The 21,260-nt window shown below is 37.7% G+C and overlaps 3 protein-coding genes across 6 annotated transcripts; 2 read left to right on the plus strand and 1 right to left on the minus strand.

Annotated features, from left to right (window-relative positions):
- The first annotated feature begins 1,590 nt into the window (after window positions 1–1,590).
- Window positions 1,591–7,464, plus strand: LOC126801905 (U-box domain-containing protein 33). 4 transcript variants are annotated; one of them, XM_050529392.1, is made up of 9 exons: window positions 1,591–2,531; window positions 2,966–3,087; window positions 3,397–3,518; window positions 3,670–3,777; window positions 4,061–4,508; window positions 4,653–4,793; window positions 5,244–5,771; window positions 6,049–6,813; window positions 6,997–7,464. In XM_050529392.1, exons 1-9 carry the CDS (start codon window positions 2,276–2,278, stop codon window positions 7,177–7,179), a joined length of 2,673 nt encoding a protein of 890 aa, XP_050385349.1. In that variant the 5' UTR covers window positions 1,591–2,275; the 3' UTR covers window positions 7,180–7,464. The 4 variants fall into 4 exon arrangements, with proteins under 4 accessions (XP_050385349.1, XP_050385350.1, XP_050385351.1 ...); XM_050529393.1 differs by having other exon boundaries at window positions 1,592–2,531; window positions 3,673–3,777; XM_050529394.1 differs by having other exon boundaries at window positions 1,593–2,531; window positions 4,656–4,793.
- Window positions 7,465–9,349: 1,885 nt separating this feature from the next.
- On the plus strand, window positions 9,350–16,256 carry LOC126801907 (signal peptide peptidase-like 4). Its single transcript, XM_050529398.1, has 15 exons — window positions 9,350–9,471; window positions 9,762–9,884; window positions 10,663–10,821; window positions 11,452–11,563; window positions 11,873–11,992; window positions 12,109–12,260; window positions 12,385–12,567; window positions 12,715–12,749; window positions 13,016–13,178; window positions 14,087–14,140; window positions 14,543–14,635; window positions 14,737–14,879; window positions 15,206–15,276; window positions 15,777–15,860; window positions 15,977–16,256. Exons 1-15 carry the CDS (start codon window positions 9,439–9,441, stop codon window positions 16,087–16,089), a joined length of 1,638 nt encoding a protein of 545 aa, XP_050385355.1. The 5' UTR covers window positions 9,350–9,438; the 3' UTR covers window positions 16,090–16,256.
- A 558-nt stretch (window positions 16,257–16,814) lies between these two features.
- Window positions 16,815–20,314, minus strand: LOC126801903 (putative receptor-like protein kinase At3g47110). Its single transcript, XM_050529388.1, has 2 exons — window positions 17,574–20,314; window positions 16,815–17,440 (listed from the first exon to the last, which is right to left on the minus strand). The coding sequence occupies exons 1-2, from the start codon at window positions 20,260–20,262 to the stop codon at window positions 17,061–17,063; spliced, it is 3,069 nt and encodes a 1,022-aa protein (XP_050385345.1). The 5' UTR covers window positions 20,263–20,314; the 3' UTR covers window positions 16,815–17,060.
- Between the last annotated feature and the right edge of the window lie 946 nt (window positions 20,315–21,260).

A 21,260-nucleotide genomic window follows, 5' to 3' on the forward strand; every position in this document is an offset into this window, starting at 1 on the left:
ATAACCATTACATCTATCTTGTCTATTTGTTTCACTATTTGCCTCACGAATAATATGTTGAAAATTAAAGTAAAAAAACTAAAAGCGTTAAAAGACCAACGACAATCATCCAAAATCCTCCTTATCACTGAGGTCATCATTTGCAGTTTGCCACGCTTAATTATATCAAATTCAAGCAGTCATTTTCAACAGCCTCTCATCTTCTATTAATAAAACCATAATATTGAATTGTTAAATTTTTGAATTTCCAAAAAAGACAACTGTTTATTAAATTCTTAAATCTATTTGGTTATGATTTAAGACATATAATTGTAATTTACAAAATACAATTATGAAAAAAGAGGATGATTTCGGACGGATGATAAAAGAGAAAAACATAGAAAATTCAATTCAAATGGATAATAACTCTCCACATTTAATGCTCCCAACTTTCCCCTCTTTTCTCTTCTCTTATGTTCAGTTAATTTTTTGTTTTTCACATATATGAGATGTGTTTGAGGCTAGTATATTCTTAATTAGTTTTGCCTAATTTGATGTGTACGTGGGTTTTCAAGATTAGAGACTGTAGGCAATGACGAGTAGACCATTCTATCAACTACGAATTGGTTTGAGCCACCCATCATTCTTTAGTGAAATTGGTTATACTTCTACACTTGATATAAAAATACATTCAAAGGTAATTTATCTAAAGCTTGAGAATGAAATATATGTTAAACATACAACAAAAACTTACTTTATCTTCTCAATGAAGTGAAGATAAAGGACACAAAAATGAACATTATACATAAAGAATCGAAGAAGAACAAGATAAACACAAGTCTAAGTTATAAAGAAAAGCTTAGGGCTTTGGCATTTCTTAATCAAACGAATGAAACGATGAGATAATATTTAAGCTAAGCCCTAAGAGCGTAAAGTAGAAAACCAATCAAATTCTGCTAAACAGAAAAAACAGTTAGTGATTGCTGGTTAGTGCAGTTGAAACAGAGCGGTGAATCCAATGTCTTGGTCGTTCCGAATTTGATCTCCAAATGGCCTGGAGCCATGGACGAAACAAAACCCTAGCAACACGACGGTTTCAAGGCTTAGGAAGGAGAGGATCTCAATCCCATCCAAAGAATATCCCACTTATTCCGAGTTGACTTTTACATAAACTCTTGGCCATAATTTTCTTTTAGACTAAGAAATTTGGCAAGAAAATAAAAACTCCTACCGATTTCATGGTATTTGTACAAGAATTAGAATAAAAATAGGAAGTCGGTGTTTCACAAAGAAGGGGCTAGACAGTAGACATTATAAACTTGAGATGAAGTTTGTGCTAGTAATGTGCTGCTTGTGTAAAACTAACTAGATTAGTTGTCTAGCTTATCATTACTGTATCATGTATTTAGAGTTTATACAAATTTGAGTGTCGCAAAAATCAGAGATATGTCATATGTTCATGTTAGTTTTTTTTTTGGGGTAAGAGTTTCTTATACGAGTCGGATGAGATATAAATTCAGCGGACCCTACCAAGCTTCGTCTGCAAAGGAAGTGTGACAGAGACTATAAGATAATATTGGAGCCCGCCAGGGAATTGTTTCGCAGCTTCTCTGAATTTATGAATCAGTCTACTTGTACCAAACTACCAACTTATATTAACAAGAGTCTGTGAGTTGAACAATCATTGGAGCTCAATTTAAGCAATCTCTTTTAGACTATCCAATCACATCAACTAGAGCCCTGAAGCCCCATTCATTTCTGTGTTCTTCCCATCATGATTTTGTAAGGCATAGCCTTCTCAAAACACAGAGAGAGAGAGAGAGAGAGAGAGAGAGAGAGAGAGAGAGAGAGAGAGAGAGAGAGAGAGAGAGAGAGAGAGAGAGAGAGAGAGATGTGTTTCGGGGTGAGGGATTGTTGTGGATTTCGTTAAATTCGAGGAGGTTTAGAGGGAAAAAGCTGACCTGGGTTGTGTGAAATTTTGAAACTTCTTTTGCTTCTTGAAGAATTGGGTTATTGGAATTGGAGAGTGAGTTGAATTGGGTTGAGTTGTCTTGTGTTTTTGATATCCAGGTTTAAGTGTGTTTTTGCAGTTGGAGAGTGAGTTCAATTGGGTTGACTGTGTTTCTGATGGCTTCTGTAGTTGAGGATCAAAAGGGAATTGGGTTTGTGGTTTTTAGTTTGAGAGAGTGAAAGTTGTTTGGGGTTTTGGGGAACATAGAATTTTTGAGAAACAAAGTTTGCATCTTTTTTCTGGCTTGAGGTTTTGATCAATTCGGATTTTGAAATTTGTTTTGTGATGGCTGTTGTGAGGTCTGTTCCTGCAATGATGCGACCGGCTGAGCCAATAAGGTATCCTGATACTTCAGATATGGCTAGTTTTGGAGAGATTGTGGTGGAGCCTGTGGCTCGGGTGATCCAAGATATGATATATGTGACAGTGGGGACTTCTGTGAAGGAGAGCAAGTCGAATCTGATTTGGACATTGCAGAACTCAGGAGGGAAGAGGGTTTGCATAATTCATGTTCATCAGCCTGCAATGATGATTCCAATGAGTAAGTCTGTACCATAGTCCACACATATGTATGTTTAATTGTCTATTTTTTTTGTATGATTATAGCAGTTCTGGGTTTTAAATAAATATTTATACTCCATGGGGTTGTAGTATGATTGCTGTGATTTAATTATTAAGTTTTTAGTTCATACCTTGTCGTCACTTGATAGTGCTTTGCCTCTTGAGTCTTGAGGCCGAGATTTGTTAGGTGGTCTGAGCAACTCGAATGAATGTGGGAAATTGAAGAATTGGAAATCTGAAAACTTAGTTGGTTCAATTTGTTAAATGTTTTTGGAACTTAAAAGTCATTTCATTGTGATCTGTGAAAGTTTGTGAAAAGACTTGTACCGGAGTTGGCTTAGATGTTGGTACAGCAAACTTGCAGTCTCTGAATTTTTGCTGAGATTAATATTCCACTTTTTCCTTGATTTTCAGTGGGAACTAAGTTTCCAGCAAGCCAAATGAAGGATCAGGAAGTCAGAGCATTTCGTGAAATCGAAAGGCAAAACATGCAAAAGATCCTAGAAGATTACCTTCGTATATGTCGTCAAATGGGGGTACTGTTACTCTTATCTTCTTGTTTGTTCCTTTGCCCTGTGTTGGCTTTACCTAGAATTATAATTTTCTCTTGAAAGAGCTGTTACTTTTCTAATAGTTTTAACATCATCAAGATTCCAGGAGTTGGGTTATGCAAATAAATTACTGTTCTTTTGGAATTGGTAGATAAATAAATATAAGGATAAAGTTCTTATATCATCTGTGGATGCAAGACTTTGACTATTTGTATATTTCAAAAGAAGATTTGTAATATTTGTTCTACGCATCCAAGCTTTATGATATGTTTGACTAATAACTGCTTTTTGCAGGTTCGAGCAGAAAAATTACATATTGAAATGGACTGTATTGAGAAGGGAATAGTGGAACTCATCTCTCAACACGGGATCAGGAAGCTAGTTATGGGAGCAGCAGCAGACAAGTCCCATTCAAGGTAGTTTAGTACTGATTCTGTTTTTGTGTCTGTGAAATAGAGTAATTAATAGTTAATTACCAGGTAGTAAATCTCAGTGACGGGTTTCTTTGTGTTTAGTATTTGTATTGTGCATCTTTTACCTGAGGTTGCTTCTCCTGAATTGACATAGCAGGAAAATGACGGACCTCAAGTCTAAGAAAGCCATATACGTGCGTGAGCATGCACCTATTTTCTGTCACATACAATTTGTTTGCAAGGGGCACCTTATACACACCAGGTTAGTTATACAACTTATATGTTATTTCCCAACTGAAATACAGAGAAATAGGAAATCTTGAAACTCTTCATATATAAAATTTTGTGAATGATTTGAGAAAGAGACACAATTATATGCTCAGAGCAAGCATATGGTTTTGGTTGTTTACATAATCCCTCATTAGTAATCTGCGAGGCTGATTATATTATTCTGACTGTACAAATAAGTTTCGTATCAATTTCTGAGTTTTATTAACTCTGCTGTATTTAATGATGACTAATATGCATGTGCAATGGCTAAATAGGGAAGCAAATTTAGATGCAATTGATACGCAAGTTGCATTGCCACCGCCAAGGCCAAGCCCCGATTCTGAACCATCACGACTTCATTTGAGATCAAGATCATCTGTGACATTTGGGCAGAATAATCGACTGCCACTCAGCAACCCAGCTCAAGATTTGTTCCGTCGGGTAAGATCGTCAAAAACTGACAAATATGGAGGAAGCACATCAGATGTTACAGAAGGGATTTCAACTCCTTCAAGCAGTAGGTTGGAAGCAGACGGGATTGTTGATGAATGGGATCGCCTGTCAAGGAGTGCTTCTGGATATTCATCATGCTCTTCTTCTGCATTGGGTGATTTACCTTTGATACAGTTTGAGAGGATTGAGGGAAGTGAAAATGGTTCAGGAAACTCGATTGCACTTACTCATCTCAAAGATCTTAATCGTTCATCCCCTCCCAGTGTATTGGTAAGTGCAAACTGTCCCTTGGTGGATGTTCCATCTCGTTGATTCATGATATGAATATAGATTTAAAAATTGTTATTCACTTGCCACTTGGGAATCAGCTGAGTTGGTTTCAGTTATTAGGATCTTAGAAATGTAATGGTTTAGCAGGATGGAAATGTAGACGATACTCTTTATGATCATCTTGACCAAGCAATGGCAGAGGCTGAAAATGCAAAGCGAGAAGCATTTGAAGAGGCTATTAGGCGTGGGAAAGCAGAAAAAGATGCTATAGATGCTATACGAAGGGTAATCCTTTTTAGTTGGCATTTAATATTACCTCCTCCACTGATTGCAATGAAATTTTATTTAAATTGGTAATAAGAAATTTAGAATTTTATCATTTCTCTCCACTTTTCGTCTTCTTTAATCAGCAACAGGTGTGATGTAGATAATAGATTGTTCATCTTAGAGGTGTAGTATTTTATATGGCAATATACAGTTGACTATTATATTACTGAATTATCTAAGCTCAGAAAATAGACAAGATCCAATTGCACTTTGCATGGAATTGATGTTTTAATATTGGCTCCTGTACTCCCAAGAAAAGAAAGAAAGATATGGAACTTGTACCACATATGTAGTGGTAGAAATAATGTTCAATTACCATACATGAAGTCATGAATCTATGTTCAGATGTTCTTTCTACCAAAGGAAACCCTCATGAACAAACTAATTAACCTGAAGTATGCATTACAGGCTAAGGCATCAGAGTTCTTATACAATGAGGAGTTGAAACAAAGAAAAGAAATTGAGGACACAGTAGCAAGAGAAAGAGAAGAACTTGAAAAGATGAAAAGGCAACGAGATGAAGTCATGGAAGAATTAAGTGCCGCCTTAGAACAAAAATCACAACTCGAGAGCCAAATTATTGAGTCTGATCGGATAGTCCAGAGCTTGGAGCAGAAGATCATTTCTGCTGTGGATCTCTTACAAAGTTACAAAAGAGAACGGGATGAGTTGCATGTAGAGCGTGATAATGCTCTTAGAGAAGCGGAGGAGCTAAGGATACAACAAGGAGAGGCCTCAAGCGCACATGTGCCACAGTTCTTTTCTGATTTTTCATTTTCTGAGATCGAGGAAGCTAGTCAAAACTTTGATCCTTCAGCTAAGATTGGAGAAGGTGGTTTTGGAAGCATTTTTAAAGGTTTCCTTCGTCACACTGAGGTGGCTATAAAAATGCTAAATGCTCATAGTTTGCAAGGCCCCTCTGAATTCCAGCAAGAGGTTAGTTATACACTTAGGAATCAGTTGATTTACATACATTAGGAATCCTATTGGGAATATTAACATGTTGGTAAATGTAAGCAGCTTTCATTGCTTTCAGAATTATTTAGATTTGATGGCTTTGAGAAGCTAAAAAACTGAGCATATAAACATTTTTGAAAATGCTTCTTGCAGATTATTGAACCATTTACTTTACACAATAGTTTGGGGAAAGAAAACTGCTTTTGAATTTAATCACATGTTTTTCATTTGATGACATAAGATGATTGTATCTCAGGTAGATATACTAAGTAAACTGAGGCACACCAATCTTGTCACACTTATTGGTGCCTGCCCTGAAGCTTGGACTCTGATCTACGAGTATCTACCAAATGGAAGCCTTGAAGATCGGCTAAACTGCAAGGGCAATACACCTCCATTATCATGGCAAGCTCGAATTCGTATTGCTACTGAGTTGTGCTCTGTCCTAATATTTCTACACTCCAGTAAACCACACAGCATTGTACATGGTGATTTGAAACCTTCCAATATTCTCCTTGATGCCAACTTTGTCTGCAAGCTTAGTGACTTTGGTATCAGTCGGCTATTGGCTCGTGGCCAAGGTTCAAGCAACAATACAACACTATTTTGCAGGACTGATCCGAAAGGAACTTTTGCCTACATGGATCCGGAGTTCCTTTCATCGGGAGAACTTACACCAAAGTCAGATGTGTACTCATTTGGAATTATACTCTTACGGTTGCTAACCGGAAGACCACCTTTGGGAATAACAAAGGAAGTACAGTATGCATTAGATTCTGGGAAGCTGGAAACCCTCTTGGATCCTTTAGCTGGAGACTGGCCATTTGTACAGGCTGAACAGGTAGCTCGCTTGGCATTGAGGTGTTGTGAGATGAGCCGGAAGTGCAGGGCAGACCTCGTGTCAGATGTTTGGAGGGTACTCGAACCAATGAGGGCTTCATGTGGCTCCTCCTCATCCTTCCGGCTGGGTACTGAAGAGCATTTCCAACCTCCCTCATATTTTATTTGTCCCATTTTCCAGGTAAATTCAGCTCTTTATTAATTAAAATCAGAAGTACATCTTCTTAGTACATGCATGACATTTTAGCTATAAGCGAGTTTGTGGTAGACTTTTACATTCAATAGTTCTTTACTTGTTTATGCCGTGGTCTACCTCTCTACTGAAATTCTTCCATGTCAAACCTTTCTTTTTCCAAACGTGCAGGAAGTCATGCAAGATCCGCATGTTGCAGCAGATGGTTTCACTTATGAAGCAGAAGCTCTGCGAGGATGGATGGACAGTGGCCACGAAACTTCACCTATGACAAACCTTAAGCTTGAACACAAGAATCTCGTCCCCAACCATGCTCTTCGCTCTGCAATTCAGGAGTGGCTGCAACAGCACTGATAATCTGGTTCTTCATCATAGGCATATATAAAGATATACCTGCATACATACACGAGTAAACGTTTATTAGATCAATATAATCACTGTTTCAGACCAATCGAGAAAATTCTTACTCCATTCATTCTTGGAGCATATGGCCATACGGACGAATGCGTTTACATAATACCTCATTTGTACGTAATACCTACTTACATATATCAAATGTAGACAGGCGTTACATTGCTTAATCATGCACGTTTGAGATTTATAATTGAAATATACTGTGATATTATCATTTCCTCTTCGGCTCTTGCTTTGTTTAAGAATGAACACTACCCCTGTTGAACTACCCTGATACCGACGGCTCCGCCCGCTGCCGCCGCTCTCTCTTTTTCGTCCATCTTCTTATCTCTCCAATGTCTGCAAAATTTCTTCTTGGTACATGAGAATACTGGCCCAGTGTGTTACCACTTCGAGCTAGGATCTCATTTGGAATAAATTTTCTGTAATGAAACGATGATCGAACTTGGTGAGTCTATTGATTTGGTTCTCATTAACAACAAAGTAATTCTAGCATGTTTTTACCTTTGGTGGGTAAATTAATGATAAATGATAGCTCGAGTGAAGAATCATGATCAAAACTAACAAAGGGTACACTAATCCAGTCAAGTCGGAGAAGAAACCAAAAACGGTACAGCTGGAGCCCACGCACGTGCGTCAATCGCCTTCCGCACGTGTAATCCCACCATTTAGTACGGAGCATGTGTGGGCTAGCTGACCACAACTAAAGTGCATTTCCCATGTGCGGGCCCTACTTTATGGATTTAGTGCCGTATGTTTAACGAAACTGAATGCTCCCATGAGCTGCACCCCATAAGGTCGGACAGGTGTTGCTTTCTGATTGGACATTTTAACGAAACAGATGATAGGAATCATAGGATGGAAGGATCGCTGACTTTAATTGGAATATTCCCACTTATGATGCTGGACACGTTTGAGTGTCATGGTGAGGCTGCAGTAGAGGATCTGAACTGGAGTAATAATTTATTGAGTCGTCTAATCTGTACGGTCCATACGGACTTATTTATCACTTCAGACGGTAACCGGTGATATCTGAGGAAATGTTAAGAGTCTATTCCACGCGCTTTTTAAGGATATTCTCTTTTGTTATTTTATACTATTGTGATGGAATAATATTTGATAAATAAAGAACATGTCAACTGTGAGTTTAAACTTTAAAGAGAAGAACCCCCTGAAGAAAGTTTCGAATGATCCAGACAGTTAGAATAGCTAAGTCAAAGATTCGATGATAATTGAATTAGAGAAATTATAGGTAATATTATAAGGAAAGTATGAGTTTATGTTTTTTATATTTCCAGTTCTAATACATTTCTTATGTGGGGTCCGAAGAAATAGAGGGGACAGTCTAGAAATCGGGCATCATAGTATACTCATGGCGGGTCATATGAAATGGTTCAAACCCGAAATTTCACAGGGTGCCCTGGTCATAGTAATGTCCTCAATACCCCGACTCAAGACCATATTGTAGTTTAGTTAGAAACAAAGAGCTATGTAATGCATCCGCCAAAGATCGAACCTATAACCAATGCCACGTTTTAAGCCATAGTCAAAGAGTTGTCGCGGTCAGAAACCACTACACTACACTCCGTGGTTAAGTATGAATTTATGTTTATCGCCTAACATTTGTTTGTCCATTGTGATGATTATATTTAAATATTAAACAATTCAAAATTTTATAAGTTGTGTAAGAACTTTTAAGCGTCACACGGAGAAAAAAAATAGACAAAAATGAGAGTACTGATACATTAATAATTGAACATATCATGACATGAAACACTTCATTAAGTATGTACAAATTAAGTAACATCAACTTTGAGTACTTTATATGAGTTTTGTTATATTAGCTTGTTTACATATTGTGATTTATTATCAATCCGGTTGTTTGTAAACTGTTTACATTTTTTTTCCCAGCAGGTTCTCATTTCATTTCATATATACTTGTTTACCCTATTTGGACTCTTCTCAAAACATTAACTTATCTCAATCATAGTCAACTGCCACAATCTAACGTCCCTAAAAACAAGCCGATCACCATTCACTCTATAATCCAAAGATTAAAGAGAGAAAACAGAACATACCATATAACCCCCAGAGGCTCTCTTGAGTGTGACAGCCACTCCCTCCCAGATTTCGCACTTTCTGAACAGAGCTCATTCTTTTAACTGCCCCCTCTCCCTCATTAGCAGCAGCTTCTTCTTCATGGCACGTGCCTCCCACGCGCTCAAAGTGCCGGTAAGTAAACTCCATCCCTCTTCACCTCGCAGCCGACAGGCCGAGCCAGTTCAACGGTTTCACAACCAAATGGCACCCAAAACGACAACGCGGGAAACGCAAAACGCAGACGCACACAGCACTTGATATTTTTCCTCTCTCTCTCTCTCTCTCTCTCCTTTTCATCTTCCATCTTCTTCTTCTTCTCTGACTCAACTTCTCTCTCTTCTCTCTCTCTCTCTCAAACCCTAACCCCTTTTTTTAAGTATGATTTTTGCTTGCTTCAAATTCGGGAATAAATGAATTGGCAGAGAGGCGCGTGGGTAGTGGTGGCGGTGGCGGTACTGAGCCTGAGCCTGAGCTCGGCCGGAGATATAGTCCACCATGATGATATTGCTCCCAAGAGACCTGGCTGTGAAAACGACTTCGTCCTGGTAAAAAGAATCTACTTGGTTTGATCATTTCAGCTTCGATTTCTGTTCAATTTGAGTTTGTATATTTCGACTTATTGTCAATCAATCAGCTAATTCTGGATTGCGATTCGATTCGGCTTTGGCTGTTGTTGAAGCTGGGAATTTGAACTTAATTTTTTTTTTGCGCTTTCCGTTTTCGGCTTCTTGTTCAGTTTGAATTTTTTTGTTTCTGTTTTGGGAAAGTGGCAGAATTTTGTGAAGGAAAAATTTGATTGGCTGTTATAAATTGAGGAAATGGCAGAAATGAGGCTATCGGTGTTTTGGAGGTTATGATTTTTTTTTTTGTGTGGAGTGAATCTGGAGATCATTGTATAGCATACTTAATCGAGTAAAAAATTAGGAAATTTACTTGAAGAAAAAGTATTGAAAGCAAGAACTTTGTATATTCATGGAAAAAACTTAATCATTGATTGATCAGGTTCGAGCGAATTCATAACAATTACCAAGCTGGATTTGGTATAGAAATCATCCTTACGGTTTCCAAATGCTACCATTTTTGGAACACCGGCCTTTTCTGTTATTTAGAATGCTTTTTGGAATAATATTTTGGGAAGTAAAAGTTGACTGGGAGTGGAGATTTTCAGTTCAGTTTTTGTTTTTAACATATTACTATGTCATGCTTCAGTTCTGTTATATCTTTTAATGTAGCGTAAGATTATGGAGAAGGGATGTACTTTGTTTTCGTTGCCTATTGTAACGTGTATTTTGACCGAAGTACTATTTTTTTTTTGTTCCATAGGTAAAGGTCCCGACTTGGATCGATGGTGTAGAAGCCAATGAGTATGTAGGTGTTGGGGCTCGATTTGGACCTACCTTGGAATCCAAGGAAAAGCGTGCCAATCATACTAGAGTGGTTCTGGCAGAACCCCCTGATTGTTGTACCAAACCCAAGAATAAGGTATACTTGTTATGATCTTGCGTTCTATAACATTGATTTGCACTACAATTTTATAAGTCATTGGAAGTAGTAATCTTCCTGATTGGAAGCTATCGCATATGGTCATCTGATTGCTATGATACACGGGTATGGATACATGGTGCGTGATACGTGATACGGAGATACGTGATACGTGAATTTTCAAGAAAAACATGATACCTGATACGTTTTTAATTATTAAAATAGTATATACTATAATATATATAAAAAAATATAACCATTATTGAAACTATTGGCATAAATTTGCACATATAAAAATAATGGAAAAGAGGTTAGTTAAATTGTTTGATATAAGCTTTACTAAAATAAGCAAGAAGTTAACCAAAAAAGGAATTAAAAGAATAGGGTTTTATCTTTAATTGATGAAGAAAGACAAAATGACCCTAAAATGTATCCAAAAACGTATCTCTGAAGTGTCTATTTGGTCAAACGCGTATCCAAAGTCAAAGATACGTCAAAATAAGTTTGGACACGTATCTAAGGCGTATCTAATCCGTATCCTTATCGGGTACGGATACGATACATCATTTTAAAATTTCTTCCGTATCCATGCATCATAGTCTGATTGTGTAGTGTGTTGCTTTTGGGTAGCTTGCACATGACGTCATTTTGGTACACCGAGGAAATTGCAGTTTCACTACCAAGGCAAATATGGCTGAAGCTGCTAATGCTTCAGCCATCCTCATCATAAATAACCGTCCAGGTATTTGCTTCTAATTTTTCTTATTGTCTGGATAAGTATCCGTCCTGAAGTTCTCTAAGTTCTCTTGCTGAGTGTCCAATACAATTTTACAGTTGATATGGGCGAAAACAGTTGCAAGTGAAAAGAAAATTTCATTGTTATAATTGCTGTTATTTATTGTGAAAAAATGTCTGCAAAGAAATGAACTCAAGTGAAAATAACTATATGTAACATTAAGTGTTGCTGTTTGTTCTGTAGGAAAAGATAGTGATCATACTGATTAGGTGAAAATAAGTACATGTTACAAAAACTATTGTCATGTGTCTGTAGAACTTTTCAAGATGGTCTGTGAAGAAGACGAGCCTGATATCGAGATAGGCATACCTGCTGTTATGCTTCCCAACAGAATTGGTGAAATCTTGGAAAATGTTTTAACTAACCATTCCGTAGGTATGCATAACCTTTTCTGTTTACACATATACCTAACTGTTTGCTTATAATTTCACATTCTCTTAGAATGTGTTCTCTTTTGTTTGTACTCATGCCTATGCAATCCCTTTCTTCAGTTTCTGTGCAGCTATACTCTCCGTTGCGTCCACTGGTTGACATTGCAGAAGTATTTTTATGGCTTATGGCTGTTGGTACCATCTTATTTGCCTCTTATTGGTCTGCATGGACTGCAAGAGAAGCAGCCATTGATCATGACAAGCTATCGAAGGTTATGCTATGCCTTTTTTTGCAGCTCTTTTGTAATTCCAGTGAAGTTACTGTATCTATGGCCTCAATTCTTGCTGGTTGTTGACTGATTCTTTCAATTGTACGTTGTTAATTGCCGTATGCAGGACGCTTCTGACGAGCCTTTACATATGGAGGGTGAAGGTGCCAGTCCTTCAGTGGAGATTAGCACCATGGCAGCAATTCTTTTTGTTGTGATTGCCTCATGCTTCTTGGTTATGTTTTACAAACTGATGTCCTTCTGGTTCATCGAGATTCTGGTGGTTTTGTTTTGCATTGGTGGGATAGAGGTATCCTGCTTTTATATTACAGTTTATTTTATTTTTTCTTTTCTCTATGTAATAAATTCTAAGTTGAGCATATATACTAGTTAATATTATCTTCAATCTGTCTTCTGAGATGAATACTGAACCTTGCAGTCGCTTTGTTTTTTATAGGGCCTACAGACTTGCTTGGTGGCCTTCTTATCATGGTAAATATCTTTTTCCTCTTTGTTTTAGTCCTGAGCCTTTATGATGCTCTTGTACATAATATCAATTATTCTGTGAGAAACGCTTTTACTTAAAAGTTAGAACTGCTCTGGACGGAATGCAAAGATTAGATGCCATAGATAAACTGATGGGCTTTAGAATGTAAGCAAGCATCATTATTCTGGAAATTTAAAAGAAAAATTTATCTGGTGTTAAATGTTGTTTGTAAAGTCTCCTGCATATGAAGCTGACAACTAAGCATATATAGTTTCAGACGGTTTAAACATGCTGGAGAATCATATGTTAAGGTCCCCTTCTTTGGAGCTGTTTCATATTTGACACTAGCTGTTGCTCCCTTCTGCATAGCTTTTGCTGTTGTTTGGGCAGTGTATCGTCGTGTGTCATTTGCTTGGATTGGCCAAGATATCCTTGTAAGAAAATAAATTTTCATATTTTATTTTGATATTGATCTGGTCATAAATTATTGATTCTCATTTTCTGTGTGCAAGATATAAGTTGGCAATTAATCTGGTACTCTTGTCTTCCCAGAAAAATAGAAAAATACAAAATTCAGCTGAGTATATATATATATATATATATATACAAGCCATTTCAGGTACGGAGGTCTGTACCTTACGTATGGTACGGCTTCGCCGATTTCCGGCGATGGCAGGCCACAACGGCGCGGCGCACCACCACAGGTGCAGTACCCACCTCCCGGCAAACCCATCTATGCCGGCCGGAGCTCCATCGGCGACCCACAGCGGCCGAAATCTGCAAATTTCAATTTCTGGGCAAAATCCGGCGATTTTGCGACTCCGGCCGCTGTGGGTTGCCGATGGAGCTCCGGCCGGCATAGACAAAATCGCCGGGAGGTGGGTAGTGCCGGTGCGCTGCGTCGTTGCGTCCCAGTGTCGCCGGAATCGGCGAATCTGTACCTTACGTAAGGTATGGACCTCCGCACCTGATCAACATTCTATATATATATATATATATATTTTTTTTTTTTCATTTGGTTGTGCCCATTGCTGTTCTGTTAAGTATCATATTATCAAAGATAAGATAAGTCATTGTTTAACTAGTAATCATAGCACTGATTGCTCTATGGTACCTAAAGATTGATTTTGCAATTAAGAACAGCAGAGTTCTGTTTATGATGAGAAGGAACTGGTAAATAGATCATGCTTATCTTGTTTATTTATATGGACTGCACTTTCTTATTCTATCATATTTTATGGATACTTGAGACTGATAACCGCACTTCATCTTTCACATTGAGGTGATACTTGTAACTTGTATTATGCTTGGTCGGCACTAACTTGTGCTGACAAATAATCAGGGTATTACACTGATAATCACCGTTCTTCAGATTGTCCGCGTACCGAATCTCAAGGTGATGATTCACAATCGTTTCGTTTTTTTCTTTCTGATTGTTATCGAGCAAAATGTGAATTGTTTCTTTCATCAGTTATTATGCTGCTTACTATTGATGATTGTGTAAAAAGATGCAAGATCATGTTTATTGATAATGTGATATATTCTTTTCCTGGGTTCAATCTGTAGTTCTGTAACCTTAGCATACCGTCAAGTCCTATAGTGTACCTATTTTATTAAAACCCAACAGTGTGGCTTTTGTAATTTTATTTTATTTTATCTTGTCAATTGTACTTTCAATTGGAGATGCTCTTTTTTTGTTTTGAGGTGAACTGGGGATCAGATTGTGTCTTTTTTCGTTACATGATCACTACCTCCCTAACTCTCTCTCTCTCTCTCTCGCCTCTCTCTCTCTCATTAGGTTGGAACAGTTCTTCTCGGCTGTGCCTTTTTTTATGACATCTTTTGGGTATTTGTTTCTAAATGGTGGTTCCACGAGAGTGTCATGATAGTGGTGAGTAAATCAGAACTTCTGTGCCATTCCAACTAAAGATTGGGTTTGGGTGTTGATACCTTTTCTCTGAAGACATTTAAATAATTATCTTTTCTATATAGGTGGCTCGTGGGGATAAAAGTGGAGAGGATGGTATCCCAATGCTACTAAAAATCCCACGGATGTTTGATCCTTGGGGTGGCTACAGCATCATCGGGTTTGGTGATATTATCTTACCTGGATTGGTTGTGGCCTTTTCACTAAGGTTTGTACTGGTAAAGTATTGTATCTTTTACAATTGCATTTAAGTACCCTACAAATGAAACCTTCATCTAAAATATTGCAGAAACTATCTTTTTTGGGTCAGATATGTCCATTGAATATATATTTTTGATATATTTATGGGATTTTTATAATGAAAATGAAAACGGTACTGTAGCATTGATGAGTTTGGGAATTATTGTGTTATTCACAGAATTTGAGTCAATTGATAATTAAACCATGGGACTTGAAACCAAATCATGATAACAACACTTCAGCGATTATCACATTGTCCAAACAGATACTTAATTATGACAGTACATTTTACAGGTATGATTGGTTAACAAATAATACTCTTCGAACGGGTTACTTTGTGTGGGCGATGACAGCTTATGGTGCAGGTATGTGGTTTGCTAAATTTTTGCATATACTGCACTTCTGTATATTTTCTAAGCAGATGTTGCACCTGACATTTATAAAATGCACCTATTGAGCCATCTAATAATTTTTGGGCAACTTAACAACTGTTGTTTATAGTGTTTATGATAAACAGAGCTTATATGAACGTTTCAAAATATTTTTAAAAATTTAGGACATAATGACATTAAATTTCCATTGGAGAAAAACGAGCAGTGTATCACCAGAGGGAAAACTTCCCTGCATAAAAAAAAGAGTGAGATGAAAGTTGGGGGCAAGCCACTGAATGACTGAAGGAGCAAAGCAATTTGTCCACTGTAAAAGAGTCCCATTCTTTCTCTATATAATAGTTATCAATTTATCATGCTCATGTGGAAAGTCTATTGCTCTATTGAGCAAATATATGCAATTGGTTAGCGAGCAACTAGAGTAGATATACATCATTGTTTCCTCTTCAATGATTGCTTGGCAATTTGCACTGCAGGTCTGCTAGTCACCTATGTGGCTTTGAACCTGATGGATGGACATGGTCAACCAGCTTTGTTATATATTGTTCCATTCACACTTGGTAAGATGCTAAGCTTGAATAATTAGGCAGCAATAACATGCACTGTGCCCCAGACCTTTCTGCACTAGATTTTTCATACCATGAGCAGCCGTAATAAAGCTAGTTATGGTCTGCAGGTACCTTTATAACCTTGGGACATATGAGAGGTGACCTCAAAGTTCTGTGGGCAAAAGGAGAACCAGATAGGCCTTGCCCGCACATACGACTCCAATCTTCTCACTCGCAATAAAAAGAATCGGGATAAAGTAATTGTGTGGTAGTTGGTTAGTATACTAGATTACTAGTTAGTAAATCAAAAACTCGCATGTCAAAGCTGTAGGAGACCATAATACGATTAGAAAATATGCACTAAGATGATATTTTTTAATCAGTTGATATAAAGAGAGGCTTACAACACCCAACTTGCGCAACCAAGTTTGATAGAAAGGCAATATCTCAGAAAAGTTTCAACTTTTGCCACTTAACCCCTGGTCCAGATTGTATGCCGAGGCACACTTTATTTTTGACTGTCAATTGTCCAATACGTTTAAAGTCGCATCATCACAAAGTTCATGTTTTAGAAGACCCAGAAATAGTCAGATGGAAGATTGAGATCCATATCAGCTTGGATGGTTGTTGGTTTTCCCAATGGGCCTAGGAAAGTGCCATGATTTCATAACAAGGTCCATAATATTGGCATGGGACTCTTAATTTCCAGAAAAGTGTACAAGGGCACACTCGTTTCTTCCCTGAGTTTAATTTGAAGCCTTCAATTAGGAAAAGAACACATTATTTAAATAAATGAAAACATGATCGGAGGTCTGAATATAATTGCCTTTTGCAGAATCACTCTTACATAATCTAAGCATGATATAATAAAACACACAATGTTACTGTTAATTTTCAATTATATCCCAGCAATTGAGGCAGAACCACAAAAATCACACGCAGCACAAAAGTTATACACGCTCAATATCGATTTCATGCTCATTTGGTAAACTACAAAATACACCACAATTTATTGAATCGACACGGTACAACTGATCAAGCAGATGACAATAAGTACTATATGTGAAGTTCTTATAAATTGCAACAACCACTATTCATAGTAAGCAATATAGCTTTCAGAGAGAAATCACACAATTCGAAAACTGAACATGATAGATTCAAGACACAACAAATCACTAGCTCTCACAAAACATTAACAAATTTGAAAAGGCTCTAGCCCAGAAGATTGCGCCTTATGGATTGTAATTCAGATTCAATGCCACTGATATCCTTTCTGTTTGTGGGGGATTCAAAAGAACATGCAACTCCTACACCAAGTATCAAAGTCAAGCACTCTTCAACTTTCTGTGCTCTCACACTCAATCGGCTGTGCATGTGAGATTCGGTGACATTAGTGGCCCTTTCTTGAAGAAATAGTGATTCTGATATCTCCGAAACACGTTCCGAAAGAGTTGTCTTCACATAAACATGAAGATTCAGGCCATCACGGAATATATGATCAGTGGGCCTCTTCCCGGTAAACATTTCTAACAAGAGAATGCCAAAGCTGTAGACATCCCCCTTTGCGGATACCTCACTTCCCATACCATACTCTACAATTTATAAATATCACATATACTTGTCACTACATTTGTGCATAAATCGAATTCAAGAGTTCTTATTGTTGTAGAATTATATTATACTAAAATATGAGAAAAATAATTTGAAGCATACGAGAAAAGTTACCTGGTGCAGCATAACCAACCGATCCTCTAATTCCTATGGAGCTTGATTGATTTCCACCAACACTCGTAGTTGGCACTGGGAGAAATTTTGATAGCCCAAAGTCGGAAACATGTCCAATCAGGTTGCTATCCAAGAGGACATTGCTTGGCTTGAGATCGCAATGAACGATCGGTGTCTCACAATGGTTGTGAAGATAATTTAATGCACTAGCAACATCAATGGCGATGTCGAGCCTTTGAACAAGACTTAAACTCTTGGGTGCTTCTATTAGCTCTCTAGTTCCGATAGATGGATGTAACCACTCCTCCAAGCTCCCGTTGTCCATGAACTCGTAAACAAGAGCCTTAAAATCATTGCCATTGAAATCAATGCTCGAACATGTAGTTATTATCTTGACCAGGTTTCGATGTCTGATATTTCTCAACACCTCACATTCGGCCATGAAACTCTTAGATGCTCCCCGATGTAACATGTTAAGTACCTTCACAGCCAGAACAATTCTATCATCGGCAAGAATTCCTTTGTAAACAGACCCAAATGCGCCCACGCCAATCAAATTAGCTGGAGAAAAGCTATCGGTAGCTTTTAGGAGTGTAGCATATGAAACTTGCAAAATAGAGTTCCCCAAAGTGCTTGATTTAACTTCTTTCCTTTTATTACGAAGATGGAAAAGAGACAGCACCAAAACTAATCCCAAGAGAGTGCATCCAAATACTAACGAGATCGTAAGTATAATTCTCCGAGACAGCTTAACTCCTTTAGACTCATTAAGCTTACATAGCGGAAGTTTGAGACTAGCCATACCTCCGCAAAGTCTAGCATTTCCAGCAAGTGAAGCAGCAGTTGTATTCCTAAAAACACCACCAATTGGTACTGCTCCTGAAAGCTGGTTGAAAGACAGGTTCATACGCGCCAAGTTTAATTTCTCAAGAAATTGTGGAATAACACCTGAGAAATTGTTGCGAGAAAGGTCAAGATCTCGAATACCTCTCAAGTCCTGCATGGATTTAGGGATTATCCCGTTGAAGAAGTTTCCTTGCAAATGTAGGACTTCAAGACTCTGGCAACTACTTAGGCTACTAGGAAGTTCTCCTGATAACATATTGTTAGAAATGTCTAGCTTACTTAGACTCTTCAACTTTCCAATCTCAAAAGGAATGGAACCAGTGAAATTGTTTGATGACAAGTTGAAAGAAATTGATAAAGAGTGGAGACCAGTAAGTAGTTGTTGAGGTATTTTGCCATCTAAGCTGTTTTCAGAAAGATCCAAGTCTAGCAACCCGTGACATTCTCCTAGACTTGAAGGGATGCTACCTTTGAGATTGTTTCTATTCAAATAAAGTCCGCCTAACATTGTTAAATTTCCAAGAGAAGACGGAATACTCCCGGAAAAGTTGTTGCTAGTAAGATAAAGTTCCCCAAGCATTGAAAGTTTCCCGATATCTGTTGGGATATTACTGCTGAAGTTGTTTTCATTCAAAATCAGTACCTGAAGGTTGACAAGATTCCCTAATCCAGTTGGGATGCTTCCGTGTAGATAATTTGTTCCTACTGATAGCCACTTGAGATTGGTTGAGAGATTGTATGTTGTCGTGGGAAAGGTGCCTCCAAAATTGTTGCCGCCTATCCCCAAAACTGTGAGCTGTGTGGCATTGATCAAGTCTGAGATAAAATTCAAGTCATCATCTTTACGACTTCCAAGATTATTACGACTGACTTTGAAACCCACAAGGTTATAAAGATTTCGTAAATTAGGCACCTGTCCACTATGATTATTATCTGAACATTGAAAGACCATAAGATTTGTTGCATTGGATATTGATAGAGGGATGGGCCCAGTAAATTGATTTGCGGCATTGGAAAACCATCGAAGGTTGGGAAATGCATTGCCCAAGTTTGAGGGAAGACTTCCTTTAATTCGGTTCAATGTTAACTCAAATGCAACTATACCAGAGAGGTTATAAATGCAAGAAGGGATGGTACCAGACAACTTATTTCCGCCTAAATAGAAAATTGTTAATTTTTTCAACTGGCATAGAGAAATAGGGATGCTTCCTTCTATATTATTCGAAGTTATACCAAATTTTTGGAGAGAAGACATGTTCCCCAAAGAAGGAGGGATCTCTCCTGTTAAATTATTATGTCGGAAACTGAGAAAATCTAGCTTTGAAAACGAACTGATTTGGGGAGGAATTTGACCCAGGAGATTATTTCTACTAAGATCCAGAGAGTTGAGTTGGAAGCAACTGGAAATGTTGGGAGGAATGGAGCCAGTAAGTGTGTTATTGTTTAGATACAATACCTGCAATCTATGCAAATACCCGATTTGAGGAGGGATTTGATGAGTGAAGCTATTATTCGCGAGATTCAGCACTCTTAAGAAGCTTAAATTTCCTACGTGTGGTGATATGGATCCTACCAATGCTGAAGAATTCAGGTCTAGCTTTGTCACCCTTTGGTGATGTAGTCGACTGCAGGTGACGCCGTGCCACTGACAGAAGTGAAGGGATTCATTCCATGAGCTTGTGACCCGGTTCGGATCGTGAAGTATTTGAGCTTTGAAGGCAAGCAATGCCAGCCTATCCGTCTCATTCCCCTGATGTCTCGGATGGTTCATTTGCATGGAGCCACAACAGTTTAGAACTAAAGAGGATATCAAAACCAAATTCATAACCAAAACTGCCCCCATTATTAGATTTTGGTCTCTGGACTAAAGAGACTGAGGTAAATATGGGTGGTGTTGGGTTGTGAAATAGGTAGTTTTATGTAAGCCATGACAATCTAATTTATATGAAGAATTAGAATAGGTGATCAAGAAGTTCTATAAGGGTTGGAAAACCACCGTTGAAAGTTCTTTTTCTCTTCACCGAAGTGGAGAAACCAAATAAACAACCGATATATCACCAATATAGAATGATTCATCGCTTCTTACAATTGAAGTCCGACCTCATTACTTTAAGAAAACAAAAGAAGACCAACTTAAGTCAATGAAGTCCTTTCCATCTAAAGACTACTCAAAATAAATGTGATCCCATACCAGCCTCACTACGAAAAGTATGAGAAAATAGCACGTTTTTGCCGTTCGATTGGCCAATCGGGCACGATTTTATATGTATACATCAGCCAAAGTGCAGCCACTTTATATGTAAGGAAACTACTTGGGTATTGCATATGAGCCTTCCTCTGGCAGACTAACCACACATTATTCTAAATATAAAGGGAGTTACAAGATTTCTTCCACAAGTTATATTGCAGGGTGTGCATCTAGTTTTATCTGCTCAAAGTTCATTGAAAAATAAGGACGCAGTCAAGCACTCATTACTTATTCTCCATCATATTCAACATTGCTCATTTGTTCCCTTATTATATACAAGAGCCAATTCAGAATGACCAAATTCAGCATTGGTCATTTATTCCTTTTCTCTTTGAATTTTTTTATCTTGTTGATTATACTTTAATTTGTAGCCACCCCTTATTTGTTTGTTTACTTTTTTTTTCTTTTTCCGGTGAAATGGGGACCAAAATACATATGTTTGTATTCTACGAAGTGAAAATTTTAAAAACAGTACCTGACAAAGGTACCGCTCTAACTTAAGGGTAATATAGTTTGGTTAATTTCAAAACAGTACATGACGTTTGAAATTTGACCCAATAATTATACATACCGTCAAACTCTCCATTAGTTTC

Source organism: Argentina anserina, chromosome 7 (assembly GCF_933775445.1).
Source record: "Argentina anserina chromosome 7, drPotAnse1.1, whole genome shotgun sequence".
In the NCBI taxonomy this organism is placed as follows: Eukaryota; Viridiplantae; Streptophyta; class Magnoliopsida; order Rosales; family Rosaceae; genus Argentina; species Argentina anserina.

Excerpts from the sequence above, each read along its gene's own strand:
- LOC126801905 (XM_050529392.1), top strand. The coding sequence starts at position 2,276 with ATGGCTGTTGTGAGGTCTGTTCCTGCAATGATGCGACCGGCTGAGCCA. Across the intron at positions 2,532-2,965 it reads TGCAATGATGATTCCAATGA|TGGGAACTAAGTTTCCAGCA; the intron begins GTAAGTCTGTAC and ends CTTGATTTTCAG. Across the intron at positions 3,519-3,669 it reads GCAGACAAGTCCCATTCAAG|CAGGAAAATGACGGACCTCA; the intron begins GTAGTTTAGTAC and ends GAATTGACATAG.
- LOC126801907 (XM_050529398.1), top strand. The coding sequence starts at position 9,439 with ATGGCACGTGCCTCCCACGCGCTCAAAGTGCCG. Across the intron at positions 13,179-14,086 it reads GGATTGGCCAAGATATCCTT|GGTATTACACTGATAATCAC; the intron begins GTAAGAAAATAA and ends ACAAATAATCAG. Across the intron at positions 14,880-15,205 it reads GTTGTGGCCTTTTCACTAAG|GTATGATTGGTTAACAAATA; the intron begins GTTTGTACTGGT and ends TACATTTTACAG.
- LOC126801903 (XM_050529388.1), bottom strand. The coding sequence starts at position 20,262 with ATGGGGGCAGTTTTGGTTATGAATTTGGTTTTGATATCCTCTTTAGTT. Across the intron at positions 17,441-17,573 it reads GGTTGGTTATGCTGCACCAG|AGTATGGTATGGGAAGTGAG; the intron begins GTAACTTTTCTC and ends TATAAATTGTAG.